We start from the raw sequence: 26,946 nt of genomic DNA, 5'->3' as shown, positions 1-26,946 counted from the left end.
TTCCCTCACTCAGCCAAGCGAGTGGCCTCCGCTACAGACTCTTTATCCTGGCAGAGGCAATAAGACAAGAAGCGCGGCGCAGCCATATCAAGCGGCATGGGACCAACAACCAACATCCAGCGCTGCTGTACTACTCGCTCATCAAGACAACGTATCCCAATGTAAGAAGTAGTCTTTGCAACCAACTTGGAACCTCGATCTATATACGAGGGCAATCCTTGCTCTTCTTGAAGGTGCACAGCCAGAAGCTAGCCTTCGAGAGACATGATCAGAATCGTGTACAGGATGCAGCAGATAAAAGCCCGGCGTTAAAGGGCACCGGTCAAGGATCGGATCACTGCATGAATTGCCAATCTGTCGATCAAGTACCACTAGCCTTGGTTTCTGGCACAGTTCAGTCAGGCTTCGACCATTCGATGTTTAGTCGAATTGCAAAAGACAATAAGCCGTTGGAGTCTAGTGTGAATGACGATTGGGCAATGTGTGATGACCGAGAGGACAGCTTCTACTATCCCCTGAAGCCAGAAAAGACGAACGACTACAGATACCTAAGTTGCACATTATGCGGCAATTTGCTGGAAGAGTCAGGCTTGACACGAGAGGCGTGGGAGTATGTTATTAAGTTTTCTGTTGCTTATGAATACTGTGAAAGGTGAAGCTAAAAAGTCCTTTACAGGGCCCATGTACATCAGGACCTGCAGCCCTACGTATGCATTTCAGAGAAATGTAGGGAGCCACCTGCCTACTTCATCCGAAAGGAAGACTGGTTAAACCATATGCAAACACGGCATTCTTTGACTTGGACCGAGAAAATTCATACTGAACAGTGGTATTGCGACATTGATCACCCCAGTCATCTGGTGTTGGACGAAAAGGATTTATTTGTAAACCATTTAAAGGCTGATCACGGAAAGCAGCTCACGAAATCCAGGCTTGACGGTCGAGCGAGACGTAACAGAAGAATAGTACAGAGAGAACCCTTCATCTGCCCTCTCTGTGGTTGCGTTCCAGATGGGCTGGAAGTTTGTACCCAGGAGCAGCTGTCATATCACATCGCAGGGCATCTCAAGTCCTTGGCATACCTTTCCTTGTCATATATGGACGATGGACGGGCACTACTATCATTGGCGGTAAAGAAGGGCCACGAGGCCATCGTGAAGTTGCTACTTGCCTCCGGTAGGGTCAATCCGAACGTTAAGGACCAGTACGGATGGACACCACTGTGGCACGCAGCCGCAAAGGGCTACGAGGCGATCGTCAAGCTCCTACTTGGCACGGGCAAGGTCGATCTGGAGGTTAAGGACGTTTACGGATGGACAGCATCATTATGGGCTGCCGCAAACGAGCGCGAGGCCATCCTTAAGCTATTACTCGACGCGGGCGTCGATGTTGAGTCAAAAGATCCGTCTGGCCGGACGATGCTATGGTGGGCTGTCACGCGCGTTCCCGGGGGTGGCCACCACGACGTAATCGAACGATTAATAGCCGCAGGTGCTGACGCGAATGCTTCTGCTGCCAAATTCGGAGGTCGTACTGCCTTTCAAGCCTCTTCTGAAAGTGACCTCCTTGACATCGTCGAAAAATTAGTCGCCACAAACAACGCAAGCATGGCTACGCTGTCTCACATGGCTGTCTACGAGGGTGTTCTGGGCAGCTTACCGTTACTGGGCCAGTTTCCATCTGGATTCCTCGAGGAACGATCAAGTTCTGAAAGTGCCACGATCGATCCCCCGTTCCAAATCCAAGCCGAAACCTATTGCCGTTCACTGCTGAAGTTAGGTATTATTGCAATGCTTCAAGGTGAACCGGGCTACGCTTGCATGAGCTTAAAGCAGGCAATTAAACTGTCAGAAAGCCGATACCCAGACGTTCATATCCCAGCGATTACATACCTGATCCAATGCCTGTATATGCAGTTCAAATGGTCAGCTGCCGGTAGCAATATTTCAAGTGTGGAGCTAGACGGCATCTTCGACTTCATCACAGAGATTAAACACCTTCAGGCTTCCCTGCACAGCGCTATTGATTACAAGCATGATCTTGTGCGCAGGCTCAGAGCTCTATTGGAATTACAAAGATGCCTTGTAACAAGCAGGCCCCGCATTCCAACTAGTGTCGAGATTGACCTAGCACGGAGAATTGGAACTGAGAGTGTCGCCCAAGCTATCCAGAACTGCAGGCTTAGCGGCGTTAGCGAGGCTGAGATACTCCCATTCGAAGTCGAACTGGCGTACAGTTATCGAGTCGTTGGGGACCGCGATCGCTTCCACAGCGTGATGGACAGTGTAGTCCCCCTGAAACCGACTGATTTCATGCTACGCGCATACCACCAGCTTAGGCTGGGTGATGCGAGTGCCGTTACCTTCGGGGCTCCAGAGACCTGGAATATGTTGCTGGAGCAAGGGACCGAGAGCAACGCGCAGCCGCGAGATGATGAGAGCACTCACTTCGCCATGCCACTGTCAGAGGATCTCCAAGCGGCTACTTCTTACTATCGGAACGCTGATGTCCTCTATGAATCTGTACAACACACCTGTGGCCAGGCAGCTGTCCAACTTCGACTTGGCTACCTTGCCACTCTAGGTATCTTCAGCTCCTCATCAGCTACGCCTACCGCATATGAGGTAGCATTGGCGCATGTCAGCCATGCAAAGCTCCTGTATGGCCAAGCTGGTGATATTGCAGGAGTGCAGGTTGCGACTGCCCACTCTTGTTTGTGTCGGTTGGGTCTAGCCCAGTTCCCCGAGGATAGCGACGCTGCGAAAGCAATCGGCCAATACGGCAAGGAGAAAGGAAGCTATAGCCTGGCCTTCGGACTGGGTTTGTTTTTTGCAAAGTATGCACGGAGATGGCTTGTGTTTCTCGGCGACTATGAGAAAGCACTAGCAGCGCATAAGCTTGCGGCCGCAGTATTCCAGGGCCTTGGGTTGAAATTATCGCACGCCTATAGCATTTGCGATCAGCTGTCGGTCCACGAGTTGCTGGGAGACCAGAGCATGATCTATATCACCGCGGAGGAGGCATCAAATTTGTGTCTCGAGATTGAAAGAGAGAGGCCGCGGACATCCCCGATTTCGCAGATGGCACTCAACCACGCGGTACATGTTCTGGGGAAGATATTCCAGCATGCGAACAAGCGAGCCGACCCAGAACGACTTGCTTGCATTGCGGACATATTACGTGAGTGGCGCCGGCGAGGCCCATCTGTGTCGGTTAAACAGCTTCTGTCTCGCCAGATTGAACTCAACCAAAACATCCAGTCTGCCATGAACGAAGGAAAAATGGTCGATGTTGGAGAGCTTTTTACAAGGCTGAACGGTCTGAATATCGACCCTGTCGAGTTTCAGACCCAGGGAGCATACAACCTAATTGATCACTTCATCTCCTTAACGGCAGCTATGGTCCCACTCTACCGCAGTCGTCAAGCTGTCAGAAATGGAGACTCGAACAGAGCCGAGGACTTGTGGAGGGAAACCGAATCAGCCTTAACAGCCCATCCCACTAGTGAGAGCGAAGTACTTCTTGCTTCCCTCAGTGTCAGCAAGAGAGATTTTGAAGCGGCTGCAGCACACGCCCGGGCATATAAAGACCAACTCGTCGCAGCGGAATTGCATGAGAGTATCGGTACTGATAGGGAGACTAAAGAACTTCTTCAACGAAAGAAATGGCAGGAAAAAACTCGTATGCTATCTCTCTTTGTGCGTGTCAGGCTCTACGAAGATGCTAAATCAATGGTGAAGGAACTAGAGTTGGAATGGGGGCCAGACTGGTGGAGCCTATATGAATATCCTGTCTGGGAGAACCTTAGCATAATTGCTCAAGTCAGCGGAGGGCTCGGAGAGTACGAGCGAGCGTGCGATTATTATGAGCGAGCCATGGAAGCGTTTGATAAGAGAAGGCATGCACTCTCAGCGGATGACCACAAGATAGCGCTGGCAGGAGATTCAGTGGTTCAGGACATCTACTTTGGTGCCGCACATGCCGCCGCACGATGGCATCTATCTACAAGACAATCAGGGGATGAATTTCTTTCTCCCCAAGTCAAGCGTGCTTTTGCTGCGATCGAGCGTGGCAAGGCACGCAGCCTACTAGACCTGATTGAGGGTGCTATTCCCAATCACAATGCAGATGCAAGCGTTGGATCCCAGTGGCAGCAGTATAAGGTGGAGGGGATCAAGCTCGCTACGCTTCGAAGCTTGCTGGCTACATGCTACCAAGCTCAGCATCTGGATCGCAGCACAGAATCTAGGCTCAAAACAAAGATCCAGGAGAAAGAGAAACAACTCCGGGAATTGGAGGGGAAGTTGTCAGCTGGTGGATCTGTTTCCTTATCCGCTATTGGAACAGTTCTCAGCCTTCCGTCACTCTGCAAACTATTGCCTGAGGATACCGCGCTATTGCAATACTGCTACAGCAGGGAGAATATGGTGGTGTGGAAAATCACAGCATCTGGAATGAGAGAAGTCTTTGTGGTTGACGTCCCAGAGTCTTGTTTGGAGAGTCATATTCTGCAGTATCACAAAGCTTGTGCGACTGGGTCGTCGGGAACACGGTATCATGAGTCCTGGCTGGCCACTAAACTGCTTCCCTTCAAGTCCTTGGACGAGTCTAGGCTCATCATCGTTACATACCGCTGCCTGCATCAACTACCTTTCCACGCCCTGCCCTACCAAGGCCAGCTATTAATGAGCAACAAAACTATATCTTACCTCCCCAGTGCCAGTGTCTTCGGGAATTTACAATCCGATCCGGCTCCGGAAACAGACTTCTCCATCTTAGCAGTCGGCAACCCTTCGAATATGAGCAGCAAAAACTCGTTGACCTTGGAGGAGCGCCCTCTGCCCTCGCTGCCCAGCGCCCGCGTCGAGGTTGAGGCCATTGGACAACTGGTCGAGGGCAACAAGGCCTTGACTGGTCCAAATGCAACGAAAAAGGCAGTCTCTTCGCTTCTTGGAAATTATAGAGTGCTCCATTTCGCAACTCACGGGAGTCTCCCTACCGAAGTGCCTATGCTGTCAGCAATTCACCTCGCGGAGGGTGAAAACATTACTGTCGAGGACTTGATGTGGCGACACTTGCGCGCTGACCTGGTCGTCCTTAGTGCTTGCAAAACAGGCCATGGTGAGCTCACAAGCGGAGATGATATGATCGGCTTCGCCCGCGCCCTATTGGCTGCTGGAGTTAAGAATGTATTGGTGAGTCTTTGGAGGGTCGACGATGCTGTAACAAGCTTTCTCATGATAAAATTCTACGAGCATTTGAAGAAAGAATGGTTTCCTGCTAGAGCACTTCAAGCGGCGCAGCTCGCAACTCGACACGCCACTCAACAAGAAGTGCAAAAATTCCTCCGGCGGGTTCGTCACATCGAACCCGAGCTTGAACTAGGAGAGGCTGCTCATGCGGATAACTATAGTCATCCAATGTACTGGGCACCATTCATCGTTATCAGTAGCTGCTATAAAGTCATAGTTGGTAGCCTGGACGCGCTTTGCCCGGATGATGCAGAGTCAGCAGTTTGAAGATAACAGGTGTTATCTTATCTATGATAATAACCAAAGGAGGTCGAATGTAGGCGACACCAATCCCTTGAGATAAGGGAATCTTGCTAACAGCCTGAGATGAGCACTTACGGGTCAATCAGGACTACGGATTTCCCGATTGTTTCCGTTAAGATACATGTTTGATTGACAAGGATCTAGAAAACTCTGCCGTTATTAGCGCGACATGGATTGGTGCATATACCCTGGAGACCATATTCGTTCCAACAATTATCATGTAAATATCATATTAAATTCACAAAATTAAATAGCACTTATAAATTTAAACCACCATGCTCATTTAGCCAATCAAACTTATTAATAAAATTTAAAGAGCAACGATTTATATTATCTTCTATACCTCAAATCTCTGCATATTTACTAAAGATTTAGGCAATTATAGCCAGGTCAGGGTCAGGGCAAAAGCATACTATCCTAGGCAGGGCTAAATATAAATCTTTATTAGATTATAAGCAGCCTAATACTCCTGGATAGGGACCTCTTGCACTGCTAGTTAGCTGTCGTTTAGTGTCTGTGCTGGACCTTACAGATTGTAGAAAGTTTACATCTATTAGGTATTTGCTAGGACGACTTTAATAACCATAAGATATATCCTATGATATAGAGATAATAACAACTTGTTAAACTATTATAGCATTTAAACCTTATATATAAATTAGTTAGTTATATTGCCATAACTTCTCTTTAACACGTCTCTCAAGCTATCTTTATATGCATTCTGGAATCTTTCATCCAACTTCAGAAAGTCGATGGCATTTCCAGCTAGCATCATTGCACGTTGTTCCATTGACAGAAACTCAGAGAGTGTTCCGTTGGATGTCAACATCTTGCCTGCTTCAGGAACTTCGCCAAGGGGGAAAGGATAGTCGCTTCCCATGAGAATTCGATCCACTCTTATCTTCTTGCAGAGGTATGCAAGGAGATCTGGGTCATGGACCAGGCTGTCTATCCAGAGATTGTCGCCTGAGCTAAGGTGATCTGAAGGACTTCGGCCACCCGCTCTTGAAGCGACCAAGTCTGGCCTGCAATTGTATCCGTGTTCAATTCTTCCCATCAGAGTTGGGAACGCCCCTCCCGCGTGAGCAAAGCAAAAACGCAACCGTGGGTATCGCAGTAGGAGCCCGGAGGATGTCAAGGCCAGCATCGATAGGGCTGTCTCACAGGGCCTAGTAATCGATCAGTCATTATCTTGATTAAATACACCCCCTCGGTTACATACATTCCAATCAGCCATGAAGACCAATATTGACCCCATCGATGTTCATTCTCTCTGAGCAGTGAGTATCCCAGTGGATGGACAAAAACTGGCATATCTAACTCTTGGCAGGCAGCCCAAAATGGGTCCAACCTAGAATCGTCAAGGTTCATTTCACCGATCGTAGTTCCAATTTCGACGCCCTTTAGTCCGAGGGTATATTTTGCTCTCTTCAGCTCTTCAACAGATGCTTGCACATCTTGCAGTGGAACCGTCGCAAGACCAACAAATCTGGTCGGGTATTCTGTGCACACCTGTGACAGGTGATCATTGAGTGCTCGGGCCAACTGGGCGACCATTTTGCCTGGCTTGTCGTAGAAGAACAGGACCGGAACTGTACTCAATACCTGGACATGGACGCCAGACCGGTCCATATCCCTTAAGCGTACTTCCGGGTCAAAACAATTGTCTTGGACGGTTCGGAAATGTTTGGAATCGACATAGATATCAACGGACTCTCCATCCACGATCGACGGCTTTAGTTCAATCCATGACTCCGATGGTATTCCATTTTGCTCAGAGTCAGACAGCTGTGGCAAAGTCCGTGGCATGACATGTGTATGTAGATCGATACGGTAGAAGCTATTGTTAGTCATCCCAGCCGAGTGCTCGCCCCCAGCATCAATGCCCTTGAGGCACCCGTTGCACTGCTTTGTCATTGTCAACGAGTCAATTGCCATTGTAGAAAGATGTGAAAATGTGCTTGAAGTGGTAAGGAAGTCAGGTGCTCCACCCCGCTATCTATTTCGATTTGTATATAAATAGTTATTTGTGGTATATTATATGATTCCGGAAGGCTTTGACTTCTGCTTGCGTGGCTATGTACCGTGGAGCCCTGATAGCTCAGCATCCGACGGGCGGCCCGCGGATGCATGGGTGGAGATTGAACCACCATCTACATCCCGGCCGGTCCGCACTGGACACGTTGTGGCCTACTGCCACATAAACTTGGGTATGGCCAATCACCCTCGTGAGATTCCATCAGTAGATGGGCACCAGCGGAAGGTCGATAGCTGTCTTCTGGTGGTTGTAGAGGTCTGGTAGGAAGGTTCATCAATGCCGAACTAATAGAGTTTGTCCTTATCCGATCAGCACAGCTAAGCGGGCCGACGACCGAAGGCACACAGTCATGCATATTGTATACTATAGAAAGTCTTTAATAGAATTAAAATGCCATTCTCTTTCATATTTCATATCAATATATATAATATTAGAACTTAGTTACTTCCTGAGGTTTAAAATATAATAAGTTTAGTTCTGTAAACTATAGGGCAGTTAAGATACATGAGATGGCATAGACTAGTATTCCCAGTCTCTATATTTACTGCTGTGCATTACTGGCCATGGATCGGATTGTGATTTCATAGTTATAAAACAGCTATTTTATATTAAAAATATCTCGGTTTAATTTTCAAGGCTATAAAAAATAATTTAATCACATCTGCCTAATATTGTGCTAATTGTAATACCGGGGATCCTCCACTTTGCCGCATTTTGGGCATGTTCTCCTCTTTTCGTCACGTCGCCATCGCTCAATCGGATCTAAGAGCTGCTTGCCAAGATCTGAAACATAGAAAGACTCTTCGTGGATCAAAGTAGGCTCTGAGTGATTCCCCTTGGCACAATACCAACGCAAACACTCCAAGATGTCACTTGGCCTAACCATTTCCATAACGAGGCCAACAGTGTCTGCAGTGCGTACTGGAGAGTGAGGGGTTTTGCCTGGATGAAGCAATGCGGTTAGTCATTCAGCATCTCATAACAAATGAACTAAGCGGGATTCTCGCAGACTCACCATCTACCAAGAACATCTAGCCTTCTCTGATAGTCACATGCCGAATCTGGTTGTCCTCGATGAGCCGGAGCAGCATGCTTCCCTTGATCTGGTAGGACCACTCTTCCATGGAATTAACTTGAACCGAAGTCAGCAAATAAATAGCTCTTGTTTTCATCAGATCGTGGCCGAGTTCTCACCATGGAAGTCGTTTCGCGTATTTGGACCTCCTACGACCTGGAGAATGAAATCTTTACCGTCGTAGAGACAGAAGTTGCTGACAGGCGGCTGCAAGCGGTCACTATTTGCAGCAAGCCGGCGAGGAAAGTTCAATGGATCGCGGGCCATGTTAAATGTGGTGTTAATTGGTTTTCCTTGGAATCTAGGTACTTTATATTCGATCTATCTTGGCCTTTATTTAGTGCTTCCCTTGTTTTCTTAGGGGTAATCAGAGACTTAAATTAAGTATTGTATGATATCTGCATTGTCAAGTTGTTTGGGCCAGGCGTGCATACGGAATCCGGGCCGGAATTTTGCAACCAAAACCTCCGCCGTGGTCACGGATCTCCTTCGGTACACGGGATAGTACATCACTTTAGCGCACTGGTCGGCCCGTGTAATTTGCATGGCGGCTCATGCGCCGCCCAATTTCCAACAACTAGGGGATCTTAGGTAAGGAATGGTTCGATTTTCTGTTCAGAGGATTCGCGTTGATATCCACTGGTGCACAAAACGGAGCTTCATGCGCCGACCTGCCGAAGTATTCTGCTGCTGACAAGACATTTCATCTTCACCAGACCCCATATACATCAAACTGGTTAGTAGAAACCTGGTATATCGCTACATTCTGTTTACATTGTGTAACTAAGCTAACTTGTACCTAAAAAGAAAATCTTATCCTGTGCAAATCCGAACTTCACAGAGACAGTGTAACACCAACTGGAGGAACAGGATTGTACAGTCCTGTCTCGGCCCTATTGGTGGATATTCTCCGGAGCTACTCCTCTGCATCAATGGTCAAAGGATTTCGGTATACCTCAGATACAAGATTCTAAGCAATATATTCTTACTTCCTTCTAAGAATATCTTGCATTGACATACAGGGCACTAGTAATCTGGTATTGTTCTGTCGTTGTCAACGACTTTAAATATGGTGAGCGATCCATCTTCAATGCTGAAACTGACACGAAGTTTTGTCTACTTTTATTGACTGCTCCTATCACCGGCTATAGCCTATTACCTTTGCGCTCTCTAAATGGACCCTTCATTGGGAAGGGCGCTACATTGGTAGATGAAGAGTCCTCACGACAGTAAAGACATCTCGACTGTAGTTTCCTCCTTCTCGCCCCGTGCCAGAGTTTTTTATCCCGCCGAAAGGTGTACTGAGCTCCCTGACCAACCAACAATTGACCCAAACAAGCCCCGCGTCAAGTTGCTCACCCACGCGTCTCATCCGTGCACCGTCCTTGGTCAAAAGAATAGCAGCAAGCCCATACGCGCTATCATTCGCCAGCTGGACACACTCTTCTTCGGTTTCGAACCTGGCGATTGTGACGACGGGGCCGAATATTTCCTCTTGAATGATTCGCGAGGATGTACCGACGTCGGTCAAGACTACTGGCTCTATCCAGTAGCCGTTGCTGGGCTCGAGTGGCGGCACAGAGCCCGTGATGAAAGTGGCATTCTCCTCTTTCGCCAGTGCAAGATACGATACTATCTTGCGATAATGTTGTAACGAGGCTACAGCGCCAGTACGATCGCCACATCTGTAATTTTCCTCGACGTATGCTTTGAGTGAAGCGACAAATGCATCGTAGATACGGGATTGGACGTAGATGCGAGAACCGCATAAGCAGATCTAATGAGATTAATGACGAGACTCCCAGGCAGATATACGTTGGTAGGTCTTACCTCTCCTTGATTTTCGAATGCTGCTGTAGCAGCTGTTTGCACGGCCTTATCGAGATCCACATCGTCGAAGACCAAGGTTGGGTTCTTGCCACCTAACTCGAGGGAGATGTGCTTGTAGATTTGGTCCGCCGTATCTCTGCGGATCTTGATCCCTGTTGCTGTACTTCCAGTGAAAGAGACGCCCTTGACGAGCGGGCTCTGTACAAGTCGAGAGCCTGTAGTAGCACCGTCACCGAAGACTATGTTGATAACACCAGGTGGAATCTCTGCCAGCCGAAATATCTCGCAGAGCAAGAATGCAGACATGGAGGTGAACTCTGAAGGCTTCGCGACTGCTGTGCATCCAAAGGCAAGACACGGCGCAATCTTCCAGGTCAGCAAGTACAAGGGCATGTTCCACGGAGAGATGAGCGCAAACACGCCAGTCGGTGAGCGATGCTCGTAGGTGAGCGCCACTCCGTCAATCATCCTTACGGCATTCTCTTGGTGCAAAATAAAAGTCGCAAAATACCTAAGCAATGGCTAGGTCAGCGAGATTCCTTTGTCCAGAGTTCCGTGGGTATTCACCTGAAGTTTGTCGCAGCCCGATCTACTTCGACTCTCGCTCTGGCCACAGTTTTGCCCTGATCTATGCTTTCCCAAACTGCAAGCAGTTCTTTATTTTCTTCTATCAAGAACGCCACACGCTGGAGCAGGCTGGACCTGAAGGCTGCCGTCGTTCTAGACCATGTTTTGAACGCATCAGTAGCAGCCTGCAGCGCGTGGTCAACCTGAGCAGCGCTACTGATTGGGACCCTAGCAAAAGATTTGCCTGTCTTGGGATTTATGGAATCAACGTAATTTGCTGTCAAAGAGGTATCGAATCCATTGGAGACATAGTTCTGTAGAGAAAGTTGCGCTGAGACATTGTCCGAAGAGATGAAGCGGTCAATAGACTCCAAGGTCTGGAATCGCCAAGCAGCTTCGATGGGAGAGTCTGGCATTTGTGCTGGGGTTGGTCCTATGCTTGCTTTGCTTATTAGTCGGTTAATTATGGGCAAAAAGGCGTCGCAGTGTATTTAATCTCATTTCGAAAGGCATCACGTTCGATATCGTATGCCCAGATGGAGACACTGCAGTTCCCGGAAAAGGCACCGACTCGGAACCACTCACGGTCGCTGTCATGGTCACGGAAGCTGGTCGCGGCCCGAATCCCGGCTCATGCAACAAAGTGTCGGCAAGCGGGTAGCCACCACCAGAGTACTAAAGATTACCTGACCAGACCCACCAAGTTTGACTGGCTACGGTGCAGGACAGTAATTCTCGCGTTCCTAATTAAACACAAACTGATGCCCAGACCTCTACCTCCGCTCATTGCATATCAGTAATTGACTCGATTCTCTAAGAAAGTTGAATTCTTGGCGTTGACCACATTGAAAATGGCGTCCCAAAACGGCGAACCCTTCTTTCTCCCAGCTGAAAAAGCTCAATCGCTCGCCAACTATCCCCACGCTCGAATAATACAGCAATCAGCCAAGACCATTTTCGTTTCTGGCACTTCGTCACGCCGTGGCGATAATACAGTCGCCGGTTGCACTACAGACGCCGACGGAACCCACCACCTCGATATTTCCCTGCAGACAGAAGCGGTACTGCAGAACATCGGTGCTATTATTGACGGGGCAACAAACGGCGCATGCGGACTGCAGAACGTGGTCAACGCCACTGTTTTCTTGACCGACATGAAAGATTATGCTGGGATGAATACGGAGTGGAATAAGGTATGGCCGGACAAGACCAAGGCGCCTGCGAGAACCTGTATACAGGTTGCGGCTTTACCGAATGAAAGGCTGAACGTGGAAATTCAGTGCACTGTTTTGTGGGCAGAATAGCTTGCTGATTCCTGCCGTGGGATTGGGCACTATGGACTAGGCCTCTGGGCATGACATCCAATAGCTATGCGATAATAAAAAGAGATCTGCAACTACTTGCAATTATCCCTGCTGTATTTATGCCGATTAGCCGGCCATTGGTTGTCGAGTTTGTAGATAATTACTAGAAGATAAGATAAAGACCGTTTCCTATTGCTCTGAGCATACTATAATTTAGAGATGAATTATGCTTCTTTAGGCAGGTAAATAATGTCCCTCAACGTGTGATCTTCAAATCAAGTACCTACCTACCTAACTAGGTGTATCAGACCTTCTGGTTATTTACCTATCAATGAGCTATCTGCAAAACGTGTCGGCAATTATGTGCCGAACAGTAGCGGCTTGCAGCACTTGTTAGAGGACCTTTGTCTGTCACATCAGAATGAACTCGGCTGTAAGACCAGATTGAGGCAATTGAACCCGTATGTCGGTCGCTCAACTAAGCAAGATTGCCGACTATACAACTGAGGATTATATATATAGTATTAATGTCCAAGTCTTTCACAGATACAACAATGTCATCTGTTTAAACCTCCTCTGGCCTAACCATGATGCTTAAATCTCTTCTTTTGGCCTCTGGAGCCATCCGTGCCGTTCATGGTTGGGGTGTTCTGGGTCATGCCACTGTTGCCTACATTGCTCAACACTTTCTCGACGATGATGTTGCCTCCTGGTGAGCACTTATCACTGTGCTGTCTGTTTCATATGTGCTGATATCAGAATAGGGCACAGGGCGTTCTGGGTGATACTTCGGACTCATACCTTGCCAACGTCGCCTCGTGGGCTGACACCTACCGCACAACCGCAGCGGGAAAGTGGTCAGCCCCTCTACACTTTATTGATGCAGAGGACAGCCCACCAACAAACTGCAATGTGGACTATGACCGTGACTGCGGCAGTTCTGGATGCTCCATCTCCGCTGTTGCCAACTACACTCGACGTGTAGGAGATAGTCGTCTGACAAAAGCAAACAAAGCTGAGGCTCTCAAGTTCCTCGTCCACTTTTTGGGCGATATCACCCAGCCACTACACGATGAGGCCTACGAGGTTGGCGGAAACGATATCAAGGTTACCTTCAATGGGTTCTCCGGCGATAACCTGCATTCAGACTGGGACACCTATATGCCCGAGAAATTGATTGGCGGCCACGCCTTAACTGACGCGCAATCATGGGCAAACACACTCATCACTGATATCGTCTCGGGCTCATATAAGTCCCAAGCTGCTTCTTGGATCGCAGACAGCGATGTGACTGATCCCATCACATCAGCCACGGCCTGGGCCTCAGATGCCAATGCTTATGTCTGTACTGTTGTCATGCCCGATGGTGCTGCAGCATTGCAAGAGGGCGATCTCTACCCAACCTATTATAACTCTGTGATCCCAACCATCGAACTACAAATTGCCAAAGGTGGTTACCGCCTGGCTCATTGGCTGAACAGCATCTACTCTGCCAAGATTGCGACTCGTTCTGTGCATAGACTGAATACACGGAAACCGCTGCCAGACTTGATGGGAAGAGATCTGATTCCTGATGCACGACCTTTGAGTCGTGCTAAACTGGCGAGAGAAGCAATGAGCGGAAGCTGTTGTGCTTCAGGACATTCTCATTGAAATTCACGCCTGGTGTACCTTAATGGATTTTGGAGAAGCCTAGGCTATTTGTTTGGTACTATCTAGACTACTATATTCAATAGCTAGCTGTCATCTCAATCTCAACATCAGTGTTCAAAGGCAGCTGGTGGACAGCGACACACGTCCGGCACTGTAGTTGTGAATGTTAGTCAAGAGATAGATTCGAGGATTATTTTTACTATCACTCACAGGCTTGGGCTCATTGGGGAAGAACTCATCCCACGCGATATTGAAGGCGCCGAAGTCCTTCATGTCAGCCAAGAAGACATTGGCCTTCACCACTCGGTCTAGACTACTGCCAGCAGCTTCGAGCACGACCTTGAGATTCTTGAGCGCCATGCGAGCTCGGTCCGTAACAGAACCGGGAACCAGATCGTCAGTTGCAGGATCAATGCCGATGGAACCGCTACAGTAGACCATGCCATTGTATTTGACGGCTTGGGAGAATTGAGGGAGAGGCGCACAAGCGTCGGCCGTGTAGACTGCTTCGAATTTGGACATGATGAATGGAAGAAAGAGAATGTGTGATGAGAAGACCGTTGTTAACTCTTGAGGTTGAGAATAAGCTCGTGAGACTAAAGTTTTACACAGTCAAGATTCACAAGTCGTCACTAAATATGGAGATTAAATACTTGTGCACTTCTGCTTTTATCTCTTGGACAGAATGCATGTCACTGTAAACGAGAGCTGTTACCAGTCACGTCTGCCCTCACTGGCTCCACTACCCTGGAGTAGAGAAACTTTTATAAGGCAAGAAACTCCGAGATCAAAAAGCTGGAGTCGTGGATGGGGCTAGTCTAAGCCAAAGAAAGCAAAGTAAGCGGCGCTACCTATCTTTGGCATCGTCAAGGTGGATCTATAGATCATCCCGGCACATGCCGAGGAGGCGAGTGGGCCTCGACAGACGCCGCCGGCTAACTCAAGACGATCATTGACCAATGGACAAGCCGCCGAACGTCTGGGCCTTACTCGATCTTGACATCCATCACATCAAGGGCGTAGGCCACTTGTGCCCCATGCAATTGGCAGTCTAACGATCAAATCTCATCACGTTCAGATATTTAAACATCCCTTCTTGAGCCTTCAACTTTAACACCAAACCAAACAAACGCACACCACAACATACACGTGCCATCTTATCAAGAAAGCATTCACAATGGTTCGCATCACCCCTTTCGCCGTGGAGCAATGGATGGACGCCTATGAAACAACCCCAGGCGTCCTGAATGTTGCCGAAACATGCGCCGCTTCCGTGTCCATCGATGACTTGGTCGCCATGTCTAGTGGTCCCGCCAAGAACCCCATTGACACAAGCACCAAGCTTACTTATGGCGCAATTCCTGGATCCCAGACTCTCCGAGAACGCATTGCTGCCCACTGCAGCACCGAGGGCGTGCAGCTGGCGCCCGAGGATGTCATCGTCACTCAAGGCGCTATCGGCGCCAACTTCTTGGCCTTATATACGCTGATAGGTCCTGGTGACCATGTCATCTGTGTTTATCCGACATACCAGCAGCTCTACGACACTCCCCGTAGCCTCGGGGCTGAAGTGACTCTGTGGAAGCTGAAGAAGGAGAATGGCTTTGTCCCTGATGTCGATGAATTGGCCGGTCTCATCAAGCCAAACACCAAGGTATGTATTGTTGCCCGCGATTATTCTATCGAACACGAGATGCTAACAAAGATAGATGATAATCATCAACAATCCCAACAACCCAACTGGAGCACCAATCCCAAACAATGTTATCGACCGTATCTCCAAGGTTGCAGAGGAGAAAGGTATCATCCTCTTCTCTGATGAGGTATACCGACCGCTCTTCCACGGTGGTGCTTCTGGCGGCAATGACACTGAGGTGCCCAAGCCAGTAACGACACTAGGGTACCACAGAACTATTGCAACGGGATCGATGTCTAAGGGCTATGCGCTAGCAGGCATCCGCGTCGGCTGGATTGCCAGCCGGGATCGGTCCATCATCACTGCTATCATGCTAGCACGCGACTATACCACTATCAGCGTCTCCCAGATCGACGATCAGGTTGCCAGATTCGCCCTGTCGCCTGAGGTCAAGCCCGCGTTGGTAGAGCGGAATATCACACTCGCCAGGACAAACGCAGCCATCCTCAAGGAATTCATGGACCGTTACAAGTCTGTTTGTTCGTGGGTGGAGCCCAAGGCCGGCACAACAGCCTTTATCCGCTTCAATGACAAGAATGGGGATCCTGTGGATGATGTCAAGCTTTGTCTTGACTTATTGGACAAGGCCAAGCTCCTATTTGTGGCGGGATCTCGCTGCTTTGGAGGTGATGCCGACTTCAAGGGTTATGTTCGCATGGGCTATGTCTGTGAGACGGATGTGTTAGTTGCTGGCTTGAAGGAGCTGGGGGCTTACATTGATAGAGTCTTGGTGTAGAGTTGCTCTTGTGTATAATTTTACTAAGGCTTTCTGAATGAAAATCCTGTCTATTGTTACTTTGGGTTATGAAAGGGTGAATAAAAGCAGTATACGGTTTGACATTTTACAAAAAGACTAATAATGTAGTAAAAGAAGAGTAAAACCTGTAAAGAAAGATTAAGTTAGGGTTACTTTGCTGCAATTCTATTTCGATTAACCATTTTTATATAAAAGTATAAACTCCATCTACCTGTTTTTCTAGAGTCTGTAGACTCCTCGAGATATTACCTTCTGGAAGCACTCTGACGTTGTGTAGCATATAAAATGCAATAGAGTATTAGCTTTCCTTCTCTTATTTCTGATATTAATAATTTACTTAGGCGAGTTAGTAACAAACCAGCATTACTGCCAGATGCCTAGGAATATAGCTGTTAGTTTTATGAAAGTATTATGTAAGACTAAATCACAAGGAAGGTAACTCCGAATAATGGTTTCTATATGTAGAAACGCCCTTTACCTATACAACAAGTCCAACACATGTTTCATGTTAAATTCCCTTTTCTAGTACGCCTATAGAGTATTGACCTTTATTCTCAATGACGTCTCTTCGGCAGAGCCACCAAATGGAGGAGCTGGGCATTTCCAAGGCAGCGTCAAAAATCCGCAACTGGCGAAAATCCGGCAAGCTCGAGATAGAACTCGCCGACCATTACCTCGCCAAGATCTACTCCTCAGGATCCGTTGTGCGAGGTCATTTATCTATCTCACCGGCCAGCGATATTTATGCTTCCTCCATCACCATCTCCCTTGATGGCGTTACAACGATCCGTACGGTCGGTCAAAAGTTAACAACTACGACTACACACCGTTTTCTGAAGATCGACTTGATTTCCTCTGACATTCTCGAGTTGGTCTCAACAACCCTCACAAAGAATCGCTCGCACAAAATACCTTTCCAGTTCACTTTACCTTATCAACTGGACCCAACGGCTTGTATACACGATGTCGTATCAACAACTGTCACAGACAAGCATTTGATCCCCCCCCCGACGATTGGAGGGGAGTGGGATCGACATGATATGAGTCCTGGAGTTGTTGAGGTTGAATATGGAATCAATGCCTGCGTTGCTTCAACTCCATCTCTGGACACAGGTCACAGTCAAGATTTTACGGCCAAGAGAGCCATACGGTTCATTCCAAGATTAAGCGAGAGTCCACCGCTACATGTCTCGTTGATGAATCGGCGATACAAGCTGCAAGGCACGAAATCTCTTCGGAGTAACTCATTCAAGCGACCGTTTGGCATCATCAGCGCCACTGCGATGCAACCTGAACCACTTCATCTCCAAGCTTATGGAACCGTCATTACGCCGTCATTCATTGATGTCACCTTGACATTTGATCCTGAAAATGATGGGATCACGCCCCCGAAGCTGGACAGTGTATCTCTTTCCATCCGATCCTACACTTGGCATCAAGCCGACCCATACCAAGCATTCCCTGACCAGATTGGAAAGCCCAGCCTCAAACAGCCATTCATTACGAGCATTGAATTAACTGTCGGTCGTCCGCAAGTAACGTGGGCACGACATGTTAATCCTGGGCTTGAGGATAAGAGTTCAGAGAACTCGTCTGTAGCCTTTTACAGTTCTACGCTGCAGCTTCCACTATCTGTGTCGACAAGAAACAAAACCTTTCTGCCGACATTCCATTCCTGTCTTGTTTCTAGGACTTACGATGTCAACCTGCGTCTTGGGTTTAAGAAGGGGGATTTGACAATTGTAGCACCTCTCCAAATTATCGCAGACCCTTAAATTGAAAGTATTTTAACAAGACCTTGTTGAGTGAATATCCCTGTAAAGTGACGTCCTTCGACATTTTTCTTGCTTTTGTTAGCTGGTCAGTCAATAATGCCTTTGTATAATTGACAATCAAGTGGAGCTTGTTGTGATTTTGTGAGGTTACACCTTATCTCTGAACTCGGTATACCATGGCTCACTGCATCCGAGCCAAGTAAGCTCTTGAGAAAACTACTGGCTGGATGGAGTCAAAGGCTTGCATCGGTAGGGCGAGGCCGTGCTTGCAATCCTTTTAACTGAAGGATTCTAGACTCGGTTGCTGCTTCAAGCCATCCACTTAAGCTAACCACGCTAGGCTTGAAGTATCTTTTCTGGGAGGGCAAGTCGAAGCGCCTCCGAGTCTGAACCCCGGAACACGCTGTGATTTGCCGAGAACAAAGTGGTGGGGTAGCATGACCTCCAAAAGCTCCACAAACTCCGAGTTCCCATAACTACGTCGTTCTTTTCCCCCTCCATCAGAGATAAACCAGCTCGAGCAGCAGCCATGAGATCATTCCCGAGTGGATGCTGGACTTGCAAACTCAGACATCGGAAATGCGACCTTCAAATCCCTGCGTGTAGGGAATGCACAGACCGATGCATCCCGTGCCACGGCTACGGCTCCAAGCCTACGTGGATGGACGGATCAGCTGCCGAGCACGAAGAGCTTGAGCGAATCAAAAGGGCTGTCAAACAGCATCTTAAGAAGCTTCGAAGGGTTCACCGGAATCAGATCCTTGGAAGAGATGTGCAGCCGGAGCGACGTGCCCAGATTCAGACACCGCCAGCTCCAGATGCGACTGAACTGTCAAGTCCGTCGCTATCAGAGGAAGCGGTAGATCCTGGCTATGATAATTCTGAATCGCCAAAAACACTTGTAGATGCTGGTAATAGCCTCTCACTCCCCCGAAGGTTAATTCAAGAGGAAGAGGCTGCACAACCAGTCTCTCCATCACAGGATCCCAATCCCCTTTACGTCTTACCACCCAGGCTGGCATCTCTAATCATGTACTACCTCGATCATGTGTTCGTTTGGCAGTTCCCTTACTTCCAGCCCCGGTCCTGGTTAGGCAACAGAGGCTGGCTTCTCATCTTTCTGAGCAACGGCGGCTCGCTGTCGCACGCTGCGCTTGCACTCTCCACCTTACATCGAGATGCATCCCAGAAGAAGTGCTCCTATAGCCAGGAAGCTTTTGAGTTTCACTCAAAGGCCTTGAGAGAGTTGCGTAAACTCTCGCAGCACACTGAGACCGAGACGCTCCTCAGCGATCGGACCAAGCTTGCCGAATTTATAGCAGCAAGTTTGACACTGATAAGTTTCGAGGTAGATCATGGAATTAGATGTGTCTTGCTGGACTAACTTCTTCCCCTGATTTGATAGGTGTTCAATGGAGCTGAGTATGACTGGGTTCCGCACCTCGACGCTGTGACGGCTGTCCTCGCAATGCATTCGCCCGACGCCCTGCTCCTGACTTCATCGTCACCCGAAAATACTTTGCCTTCTCCAATCAATACTTCACGTGATGATGATCCACATCAATCGCAAGCTGATTTCAATTTTCTCGTGGCTGAAGCATTATGGCATGACATCTTGGCATGTGCCACGACAGGTCGAGTCCCACGAATACCTTATCGGCAATGGCTGGAAGGGTCAGGTCTTGAAATGGCTGATTTGATGGGCTGTTACAACTGGGTCATGTGTGCCATTGGAGATTTGGCACATCTTCAAGCTTGGAAGAAGGACATGAAGCAACAAGGGAGGTTAAGCGTGCCAGAGTTAGCGAGAAGGGGTCAAAGAATAGAGAAGAGACTACAAGACGGCATCACTGAACTAAAGCGAACTGCAAATGTGAGTACGAATAGCATCAGGAGGCTGCACTGCCACATAACTAACAACTCAAACTTGAATAGGCAGGGGCCAGTATTCGAGGCAATATTCCACCGGCGCCATGGGTCTCGCACATTTTCGCACTTGCATCACTAGTCTTGTCAAGTACAATAGTCTCCGGTCCCTGGGCATTACTCCCCGAAGTCAAAGACGCGATTTCAGAGTCAATCATTGTGCTGAGGGACTGGCCCCAAGCCATTCCTCTTCGGGGACTTGTCTGGCCACTCTATATCATTGGGTGCCTGGCCGAACCCAGTCTACAGGGCGTTTTTGAGTCACTTCTATCTAGTGTCTTGGACGAGAGTGGAGGGTTTGGGAACAGTGGTACTGTCATTAAGCTCTTAAAAAGCAGTTGGGCTGCACCGCCAAATTATAATCATGATGGGCTGGAATTGGTGTTCCAAACAGGAGGCAATGTGTTGCTCACATAGACACTTTTATTGATAACAAGGACCGTTCAATGATCAAGTTAATTTGGAACCCCATTGATAGCAGCACGATTTTGAACGTGCTATAGCATATATATCAGAGTGAGGGGCTATTTGATGTGAGCTTTAGGGCCAAGATGGGTCTCACCAAATCTGGAGGAGAAGCATGAGTAATCATGATCTCCTCACAACATTTAAGCTGTGTTGGGAAGCAGACTGGGACTTTAACAAGCCCCGCAGAAACCAGGTCTATGGAAGATACCTTGTAGCGGATACACTCGGCTCAATGGCAGCCACCCTGGGAGGGCAGGTCGAAGCGCCAGTAACTTGAGAAAGCTTGGGAATACTTGCTGGCTAGCTCTTAGTCATGACATCTCTTGTTGGCATTAGTCTCATCTTTGATCGGTCGACATCAGCTCTTATATGTCCATGACTCTCAGCCGTTTCACAAAAATCAGTCTGCCATCTTCTTCAATTATCAGGTAGTTTATACAGCTTGTTACTCAACCCTCAACAAAAATCAGCTACCTTGTATCAGGTCACGAACAATACCACAATGAAGTTTGAGCGCATGCCCATTGAGATTGAGTCGCCCGAGGAGTATGGCTACGACAAGATCAAGTACAATCTCTCAGAAAGTTCCGTTACCGACCAGACACTCGAGTCACTGGATATCAAGATACCGAATCTCACCCTGCTGTACAATGAACACCGCGGCGAGACCAAGCTGCGAAAGCTCGTCGCCGACGACGCTGGTGTGAGTGCTGACGACGTTCTTATCACGTCAGGGGCTGCTGGGGCGCTGTTCATCATCACGACCTCTCAATTGGGTAGCACCCCCAACTCAGAGCGTAACCATCTTGTCGTGGTGCGTCCCAACTATGCAACCAATCTGGAAACTCCCAAGGCTGTTGGCTGCGAGATCTCATATATCGATGTTACTTTTGAGAATGGCTTCCAGCCCAACATCGACGAGGTTGAGGCTGCTATCAAGGCCAACACTCGGCTGGTCTCGGTGACATGCCCACATAACCCTACTGGCTCCACCCTCTCTCGAGAGGCGCTCGATAGGCTTGTTGCTATCACAAAGAAGAAGGGCGTTTTGTTACTCGTCGATGAGACGTATCGGGATATCGCATTTGCCGAAAAGCTCCCTGTCGCCGCCTCTATGGGCGATCATGTTCTGAGCGTTTGCTCGCTGTCAAAGTCCTTTGGCATGCCTGGAGTCCGCATCGGTTGGCTCATCACCACGAACAAGACACTTCAGGAAACATTTCTTGCTGCAAAGGAACAGATCAGCATCAGTGGCAGTGTCATCAACGAGTGGATCGCCACCGATGTCTTGTCCCGGCGTGAGAAGATCTTGAGCGACACAACGCATGAGATGAGGGCCCGACTTCAGATGGTTGAGTCTTGGATCGAAAGCGAGGAGCTGCTGGAATGGGTCAAGCCGACTGGAGGCGTTGTCTGCTTTTCCCGTATCAAGCAGGAACCCAAAGGTGGGTTTTCGGCGTTCTACGAGAGGCTTCTCAACAAGCATGCGACATATGTTGGACCTGGTCATTGGTTTGAAATGTCAGATAGCTTTTTCAGGCTCGGCTATGGATGGCCCACTCGGGAGGAGCTTGAAGGAGGCATGAAGGCAATCTCTGCTGCGCTGCGAGATGAGTAGGAAACGTAATTCAAATATCCAGTTTCAGTAAAAGATAAAAATAAGACATGAAGGTTGCCTTAATGGTCATTATTCTTATACGCTGTTCTAGTACTGTATCTTTCTACTTCGACACAGAGTGGAGTGGCGACGCGAAACACGTGATACAATCGCTACTTAGCCGGGAAAAAAATCAATACGCAGCAGAATCCCAGTTCGCAATACTATGAGCAACTAGACGAGCACGTCCATTGCATAACAAGTAACAATGCCATCACAGAAGACCCAACGTGCTGTGACATACACAGGGTATTCGTTCCGACCCGGCCACCGAGGTATTTGCTAATCAATAATCCCCAATCTAGTTGCTGGACATGTAAAAGTCGAAAGGTCAGGTGTGACGAACGCCCAATTGCCTGCAAAAACTGCGAAAAAAGAGGAATAACTTGCAGCGGCTATGGTATCAGACTGCATTGGATATCAGACTCGGTAGCAAATGCCGATTCAAGCCCAGTACTTCAAGGGCGCAGGCGCATACAGCTAGGTATGTTTAAATGGTTTCTGGTGATCACTCTAATATTGATTATACGCTAGGTCGAGATTTTGAAGTCTATGATGCCGAAACCATCGAAAGGTTTCTTTTAAACATCGACCAACAGGTCGATCATGGATTGCTTTCTTGTCAGGGGCCATTCTCCGCCTTCACGACCACACGAGCCAAATCAGATCAGGTTGTTACACCAACATCACGTGGGCTTACGCCGCAGGCGGCATTAGCTACAAAAGCTCACTTGTCAACTGTTATAAATCCCCCCCAGCCTGAAGATACAGTTCTCTATGAAGAAGGGCTGCAAAAGGATGACAGTGATTTGGCACCAAGTTCAGCCCTTTGGCTCCCATCGAACCTTGCAACTTCGCCATCCTCTTCGTCTCCCACGGATATTGACGAGCTGTTTAATATCAACGCTATTGGAGATTCATCGCCAAACGAGGACGAGCCCGAAGCCAGCCTGATAGCAGGGCATGATGATATTGGAATTGACGAAATAGATGATCCGGCACTGGAAACATCTCTTGTCCCGCATGGAGGTAACAACATCATAGTACGGCAACTTGACCATGTCCTGTCTGGTAACCGCCAACAGGATTACTTGATTAAACATTACTACACTCACGTGGCAGCAGTTCTCCTTCCATTGAACCATTTTGACAACCCATTTCGTAGCCTCTATTTGCCCACAGCGATGGAGGGATTGTTCTGCCATAACGCAAACACTACCACATCCAGGGAGACAGCCTGCACTGCACTCTATCAGTCTTTGTTGGCATCCGCATCGTACCACCGTTGGCAGTGCAACAAGCAAGATATTGCTTATCATGAGCTCGGGACCAAATATCGAACCAGTTCCATCCAATTATTGCAAGTTGCACTCACACAAGCGCCACCCACTGCAAATTACCAGGCACTGATGCTTGCAGTACTGTCCCTTGTTACCATAGGCGTACGTCATGAATGCTGTTTCAATCCATGGAGCCTGCTGACCTCAAGTTTGCAGGTTTTGTCGGGTGAATGCGACGACTTTCGTATGCATATTCAAGCTGCCACACAGCTCCGTAGTCTACGGAGTCAATGGAGGCTATTAAGCCGTTCTTCTAGAAGACTAAACGAACTCGGCGCTTTCTTAGCCCTGTTGTCAGAAACGACTTCCTCTGACCCTTCGCTGTCTTCCTGGGACGATAAGGATGATAGGGCCATCTCTGAATGTTCCATTCTTCATTCCAGTGACTGTTACGCATTTACTTACGGCATTACACCAACCATCACACTGGCTATTAATGAAATTTGCCGCCTTTCAAAGAATCTGACTCGCTTTCAATTAGAGAGTGAGAGATTACCTGAGGAGTTTCTAGAAGCATGTGAAGACCTGGGCAGCATACTTGAAGCCTGGCGATTGGAAAATGAGGATATCACAGCCATCTTTACAGGAGATGGGATAAGTTCGTCTCTTTTCTCTCATTATGCCAAGGGATGGCATGGAGCTGCGCTAATCTACTACTACACTCGCATACAAGGGATTAAGCGTGCGGATCTCACACGAGTGGTTGACGACGTGGGCGAGCATGTGAACAAGGCTGAAGATTTAAAGTCAGCGATGGATGATACTGGGCAGGTCATTTCTATGGCACCAATTACGTGGCCGGCGTTTATTGCAAGCTGTAATGCCATAAGAGGGCGACGTGGTGTATGGGAGCAATGGTGGGAGCGAGTACTTATGTATAAGTTGGGTAATATGAGCAAGCAGTGGGATTTAGTTCAGCAAATCTGGGTCATACTTGATGGGGCCGAGGACCAAGGTATATGGCTAAGCTGGACTGATGCCTATAGTATGGCTGGTGTTGATGTGCTGCTTGTGTAATGCTTAATAGTAGCTCTTTTGTTTATGATGTTAAGCTATAAGTTACCAAAGAAGTTAAATGAACTTGGTTTAAGTATATATGGCACAAGCATTGCAAACCCATCCTCCCCTGGCTCAGTCAATATGCCAGAGAACACTTTAGTTGCCTTTGCACATGGTAACGGCATATTGGTTAAAAGGCCCTGTGCAAGTTGCATGGGGTCTTCAGAACCTTGCAGGCAGACACATAGATCCTAAGAAGTCAGAAGCGTTCCTTCGTAGTAGAATTGTGACCTACTGTATACTGTCGCCACAGCCCTGCTATTTCATTCTCATTACCATCCCTCTGTTCTGCTGGATTGTGCTGGGCGAAGTGTGCAATATCGTATAGCTTAGAGCAAAAGCCGATGAGACCTTTCAGATCACATCCTTCTTGGTCTTGGAAGCCTTTCAGAAACCCAACAAACTTTCCAATCCATGTGAGGTTCATAGACACCTCTGAATCTGCAGGACTATGAAGCACGGCTGTCAAAAGAATTAGAACAGCGCACGTAGGGTAGCAGATGATTTGCCTGGGACATTAGCATACAACAGATATAAGCAGGTGGGCTTCCTACCATAGAGAGGCCAGTGGCTGTGAGGACAGACCTTGAAGCAAAGAAATCGTGGCTCTGGCGCTATGTGTGGGGATAAGCGTACTCAGATGCAGTTTTGGCTGTTCTCGTTCGATCAACGTTAGAGGGACATTATAGATCTTCCCGATAGCTGTATAAATTTTCCAAGTAGAAGCATAGTAGGCAAAATGGAGCTGTATGATGCCAAGATTATCCACTTGGGCCAATGCTGTAGGCTGAACTTCTGAAGGCAGTCCTGTCCTCCATGATTCGAGGTCCTTGTCTAATTCAGCAAGAGCCTGAGACATTTTATCAATGCTCTTCGAGAGCGATGAGCCAGGGCAACAGCATCGACTTATTCTCGACTGAATCAGTGCCAACGTTGACATATGCCCCAGTAGATGTGTGCTGGAACTAGGATCTATTGCGAGGGCCTGTGATGGAAGCTCGACACTAACATCATCAGATGGGGCGGGAAGGTCAAAGTTGAGCGACGCATTGCATCGGAGCACGTATATGGTCCAGAAAGACCGCCTACGCCTTTCTATATCGATCAAGTCACTCGATCCATAAAGACCTTCCAAGTTCAAGCCAATACAGTGGATAGCATGCGCAGCCGCGGATAGCAGTACAGTGAATGCGCGGGCGTCGGCGGTTCCCCTCATTAAGAATGCCATAGCAATCATCGCTTGACAGGAGTCGATGCCGTAACTGTTCATGACGATCTCTGGAAAAATAGCAAAGGCATTTTTGAAGTATGCCCACGAAACGGGGAATAATTCTTCTATCGCCTTGTTGTCGGCCTTCCAGTGAATGCCCGTGGCAATAAGAGCGTTCAGCGTTGCCCAACGAGTAGGATTGGCGTGACAGTTTGATGACCCAGCCGAATACTGGTCATTGACAAGCTTCAGAACATCGTCAGTGCTGAAGAGCGACTGTACTTCATACATGTCTTCTAGGGCGCTGGATATAAAGTGTAAAATGTGCTCTTTCGGGGGAAGTGGGGCGAAAACTGTTCGTTCGAGGTTGCTCTTGTTCTTCTGAGCCTGAAATATGTTTCTGGTGATCTCTTCCGACCATCTCGACGGCATAGATTGAGTTCGATCGGCCATTGTTGTCCTATGGCTATTGGATGTCTCATGAGAATGTCCAGGGTCTGCAGAAATCTGACTCAAACCTTCATTGACTGTAGGGGGGACTTGTAGTGCAACTTCGATATTCTTTAGTCGTTGCTCGAGTGTTTGAATGTACTGCTTGCTATTCGAAATCAACATTTGCGTCTTTCATGCAATAACAGAGACGCACCTTTTGCCACGCCCTCTTCCTTTCCGCTCGCCATAGTGACATCTCGTCCTGCGATTCAAGCATCTTTGACAGCTTGGTAATTTGCCGTCACATCGTACCTTGCTACTTCTACACGGAACACAAGCCTATTGGACTTAGGCCTGCAGGGTAAGACGTCGGATTGCGGGGGCTTACATTCCCAGTTCGTCTACTTGTTCCATCACCGACGGCCCGTGTATCTTGAATTTCCATTCCGCTTCTTGTGTTCAAAGGTTCAAATCATTGATAGCGAATATTATAGAAGGAAAAGTCAAGGGTTTAATGCTTGCCTTGAAAGTTGACGTGGTTTCTGAAATTGACAGACCCATATTTATAACTTACCCCACTTGATTTGTCAAATGTCGCCAGCGT

The 26,946-nt window shown here is 48.1% G+C and overlaps 11 protein-coding genes across 11 annotated transcripts; 7 read left to right on the top strand and 4 right to left on the bottom strand.

The window, feature by feature from the left end:
* Positions 1 to 1,097: 1,097 nt before the first annotated feature.
* Positions 1,098 to 1,505, top strand: FOBCDRAFT_130549 (ankyrin repeat-containing domain protein; the record flags this gene model as incomplete). The annotated part of the gene is made up of 1 exon (XM_054704022.2): positions 1,098 to 1,505. A coding segment is annotated over one exon (408 nt), but the record flags the coding sequence as incomplete, so codon positions are not given.
* Positions 1,506 to 6,213: 4,708 nt separating this feature from the next.
* On the bottom strand, positions 6,214 to 7,493 carry FOBCDRAFT_317667 (uncharacterized protein; the record flags this gene model as incomplete). The annotated part of the gene is made up of 2 exons (XM_031177856.2): positions 6,214 to 6,724; positions 6,778 to 7,493. 2 exons carry the CDS (start codon positions 7,491 to 7,493, stop codon positions 6,214 to 6,216), a joined length of 1,227 nt encoding a protein of 408 aa, XP_031048989.2.
* A 776-nt stretch (positions 7,494 to 8,269) lies between these two features.
* Positions 8,270 to 11,481, bottom strand: FOBCDRAFT_249218 (aldehyde dehydrogenase family-domain-containing protein; the record flags this gene model as incomplete). Its single annotated transcript, XM_031177855.3, has 7 exons — positions 8,270 to 8,535; positions 8,788 to 8,875; positions 9,396 to 9,434; positions 9,689 to 9,694; positions 9,894 to 10,445; positions 10,499 to 11,009; positions 11,066 to 11,481. The coding sequence occupies 7 exons, from the start codon at positions 11,479 to 11,481 to the stop codon at positions 8,270 to 8,272; spliced, it is 1,878 nt and encodes a 625-aa protein (XP_031048988.3).
* A 310-nt stretch (positions 11,482 to 11,791) lies between these two features.
* FOBCDRAFT_219517 (Endoribonuclease L-PSP/chorismate mutase-like protein) lies at positions 11,792 to 12,388 on the top strand. Its single transcript, XM_031177853.3, has one exon. The coding sequence runs from the start codon at positions 11,917 to 11,919 to the stop codon at positions 12,367 to 12,369; it is 453 nt and encodes a 150-aa protein (XP_031048986.2). The 5' UTR covers positions 11,792 to 11,916; the 3' UTR covers positions 12,370 to 12,388.
* A 568-nt stretch (positions 12,389 to 12,956) lies between these two features.
* Positions 12,957 to 14,022, top strand: FOBCDRAFT_179657 (phospholipase C/P1 nuclease domain-containing protein; the record flags this gene model as incomplete). The annotated part of the gene is made up of 2 exons (XM_031177852.2): positions 12,957 to 13,081; positions 13,134 to 14,022. The coding sequence occupies 2 exons, from the start codon at positions 12,957 to 12,959 to the stop codon at positions 14,020 to 14,022; spliced, it is 1,014 nt and encodes a 337-aa protein (XP_031048985.2).
* Positions 14,023 to 14,098: 76 nt separating this feature from the next.
* FOBCDRAFT_271841 (Endoribonuclease L-PSP/chorismate mutase-like protein) lies at positions 14,099 to 14,544 on the bottom strand (the record flags this gene model as incomplete). Its single annotated transcript, XM_031177851.2, has 2 exons — positions 14,099 to 14,173; positions 14,233 to 14,544. 2 exons carry the CDS (start codon positions 14,542 to 14,544, stop codon positions 14,099 to 14,101), a joined length of 387 nt encoding a protein of 128 aa, XP_031048984.2.
* A 655-nt stretch (positions 14,545 to 15,199) lies between these two features.
* On the top strand, positions 15,200 to 16,454 carry FOBCDRAFT_129426 (pyridoxal phosphate-dependent transferase; the record flags this gene model as incomplete). Its single annotated transcript, XM_059607851.1, has 2 exons — positions 15,200 to 15,676; positions 15,732 to 16,454. 2 exons carry the CDS (start codon positions 15,200 to 15,202, stop codon positions 16,452 to 16,454), a joined length of 1,200 nt encoding a protein of 399 aa, XP_059467012.1.
* Positions 16,455 to 17,032: 578 nt separating this feature from the next.
* Positions 17,033 to 18,250, top strand: FOBCDRAFT_199428 (uncharacterized protein; the record flags this gene model as incomplete). Its single annotated transcript, XM_054704020.2, has 1 exon — positions 17,033 to 18,250. One exon carries the CDS (start codon positions 17,033 to 17,035, stop codon positions 18,248 to 18,250), a length of 1,218 nt encoding a protein of 405 aa, XP_054559995.2.
* Positions 18,251 to 18,753: 503 nt separating this feature from the next.
* FOBCDRAFT_317663 (fungal-specific transcription factor domain-containing protein) lies at positions 18,754 to 20,614 on the top strand. The gene is made up of 3 exons (XM_059612006.1): positions 18,754 to 19,598; positions 19,656 to 20,123; positions 20,186 to 20,614. Exons 1-3 carry the CDS (start codon positions 18,780 to 18,782, stop codon positions 20,591 to 20,593), a joined length of 1,695 nt encoding a protein of 564 aa, XP_059467011.1. The 5' UTR covers positions 18,754 to 18,779; the 3' UTR covers positions 20,594 to 20,614.
* Positions 20,615 to 21,146: 532 nt separating this feature from the next.
* FOBCDRAFT_317662 (pyridoxal phosphate-dependent transferase) lies at positions 21,147 to 22,262 on the top strand (the record flags this gene model as incomplete). Its single annotated transcript, XM_059612005.1, has 1 exon — positions 21,147 to 22,262. One exon carries the CDS (start codon positions 21,147 to 21,149, stop codon positions 22,260 to 22,262), a length of 1,116 nt encoding a protein of 371 aa, XP_059467010.1.
* Positions 22,263 to 24,569: 2,307 nt separating this feature from the next.
* FOBCDRAFT_129924 (uncharacterized protein) lies at positions 24,570 to 26,756 on the bottom strand (the record flags this gene model as incomplete). The annotated part of the gene is made up of 6 exons (XM_059607860.1): positions 24,570 to 24,671; positions 24,936 to 25,141; positions 25,337 to 26,508; positions 26,557 to 26,604; positions 26,655 to 26,696; positions 26,731 to 26,756. 6 exons carry the CDS (start codon positions 26,754 to 26,756, stop codon positions 24,570 to 24,572), a joined length of 1,596 nt encoding a protein of 531 aa, XP_059467009.1.
* Positions 26,757 to 26,946: the final 190 nt, after the last annotated feature.

Source organism: Fusarium oxysporum, chromosome III, assembly GCF_013085055.1.
Source record: "Fusarium oxysporum Fo47 chromosome III, complete sequence".
NCBI lineage: Eukaryota > Fungi > Ascomycota > Sordariomycetes > Hypocreales > Nectriaceae > Fusarium > Fusarium oxysporum.
This window is presented reverse-complemented; position numbering and strand designations above follow the sequence as displayed.

What these genes read in the sequence shown, in the direction of transcription:
- FOBCDRAFT_219517 (XM_031177853.3), top strand. Translation starts at nt 11,917, where the DNA reads ATGGCGTCCCAAAACGGCGAACCCTTCTTTCTCCCAGCTGAAAAAGCT.
- FOBCDRAFT_317663 (XM_059612006.1), top strand. Translation starts at nt 18,780, where the DNA reads ATGAGATCATTCCCGAGTGGATGCTGGACTTGCAAACTCAGACATCGG. An exon ending in TGACACTGATAAGTTTCGAG is followed by an intron (nt 19,599 to 19,655) that starts GTAGATCATGGA and finishes CTGATTTGATAG; the next exon opens with GTGTTCAATGGAGCTGAGTA. An exon ending in AACTAAAGCGAACTGCAAAT is followed by an intron (nt 20,124 to 20,185) that starts GTGAGTACGAAT and finishes AAACTTGAATAG; the next exon opens with GCAGGGGCCAGTATTCGAGG.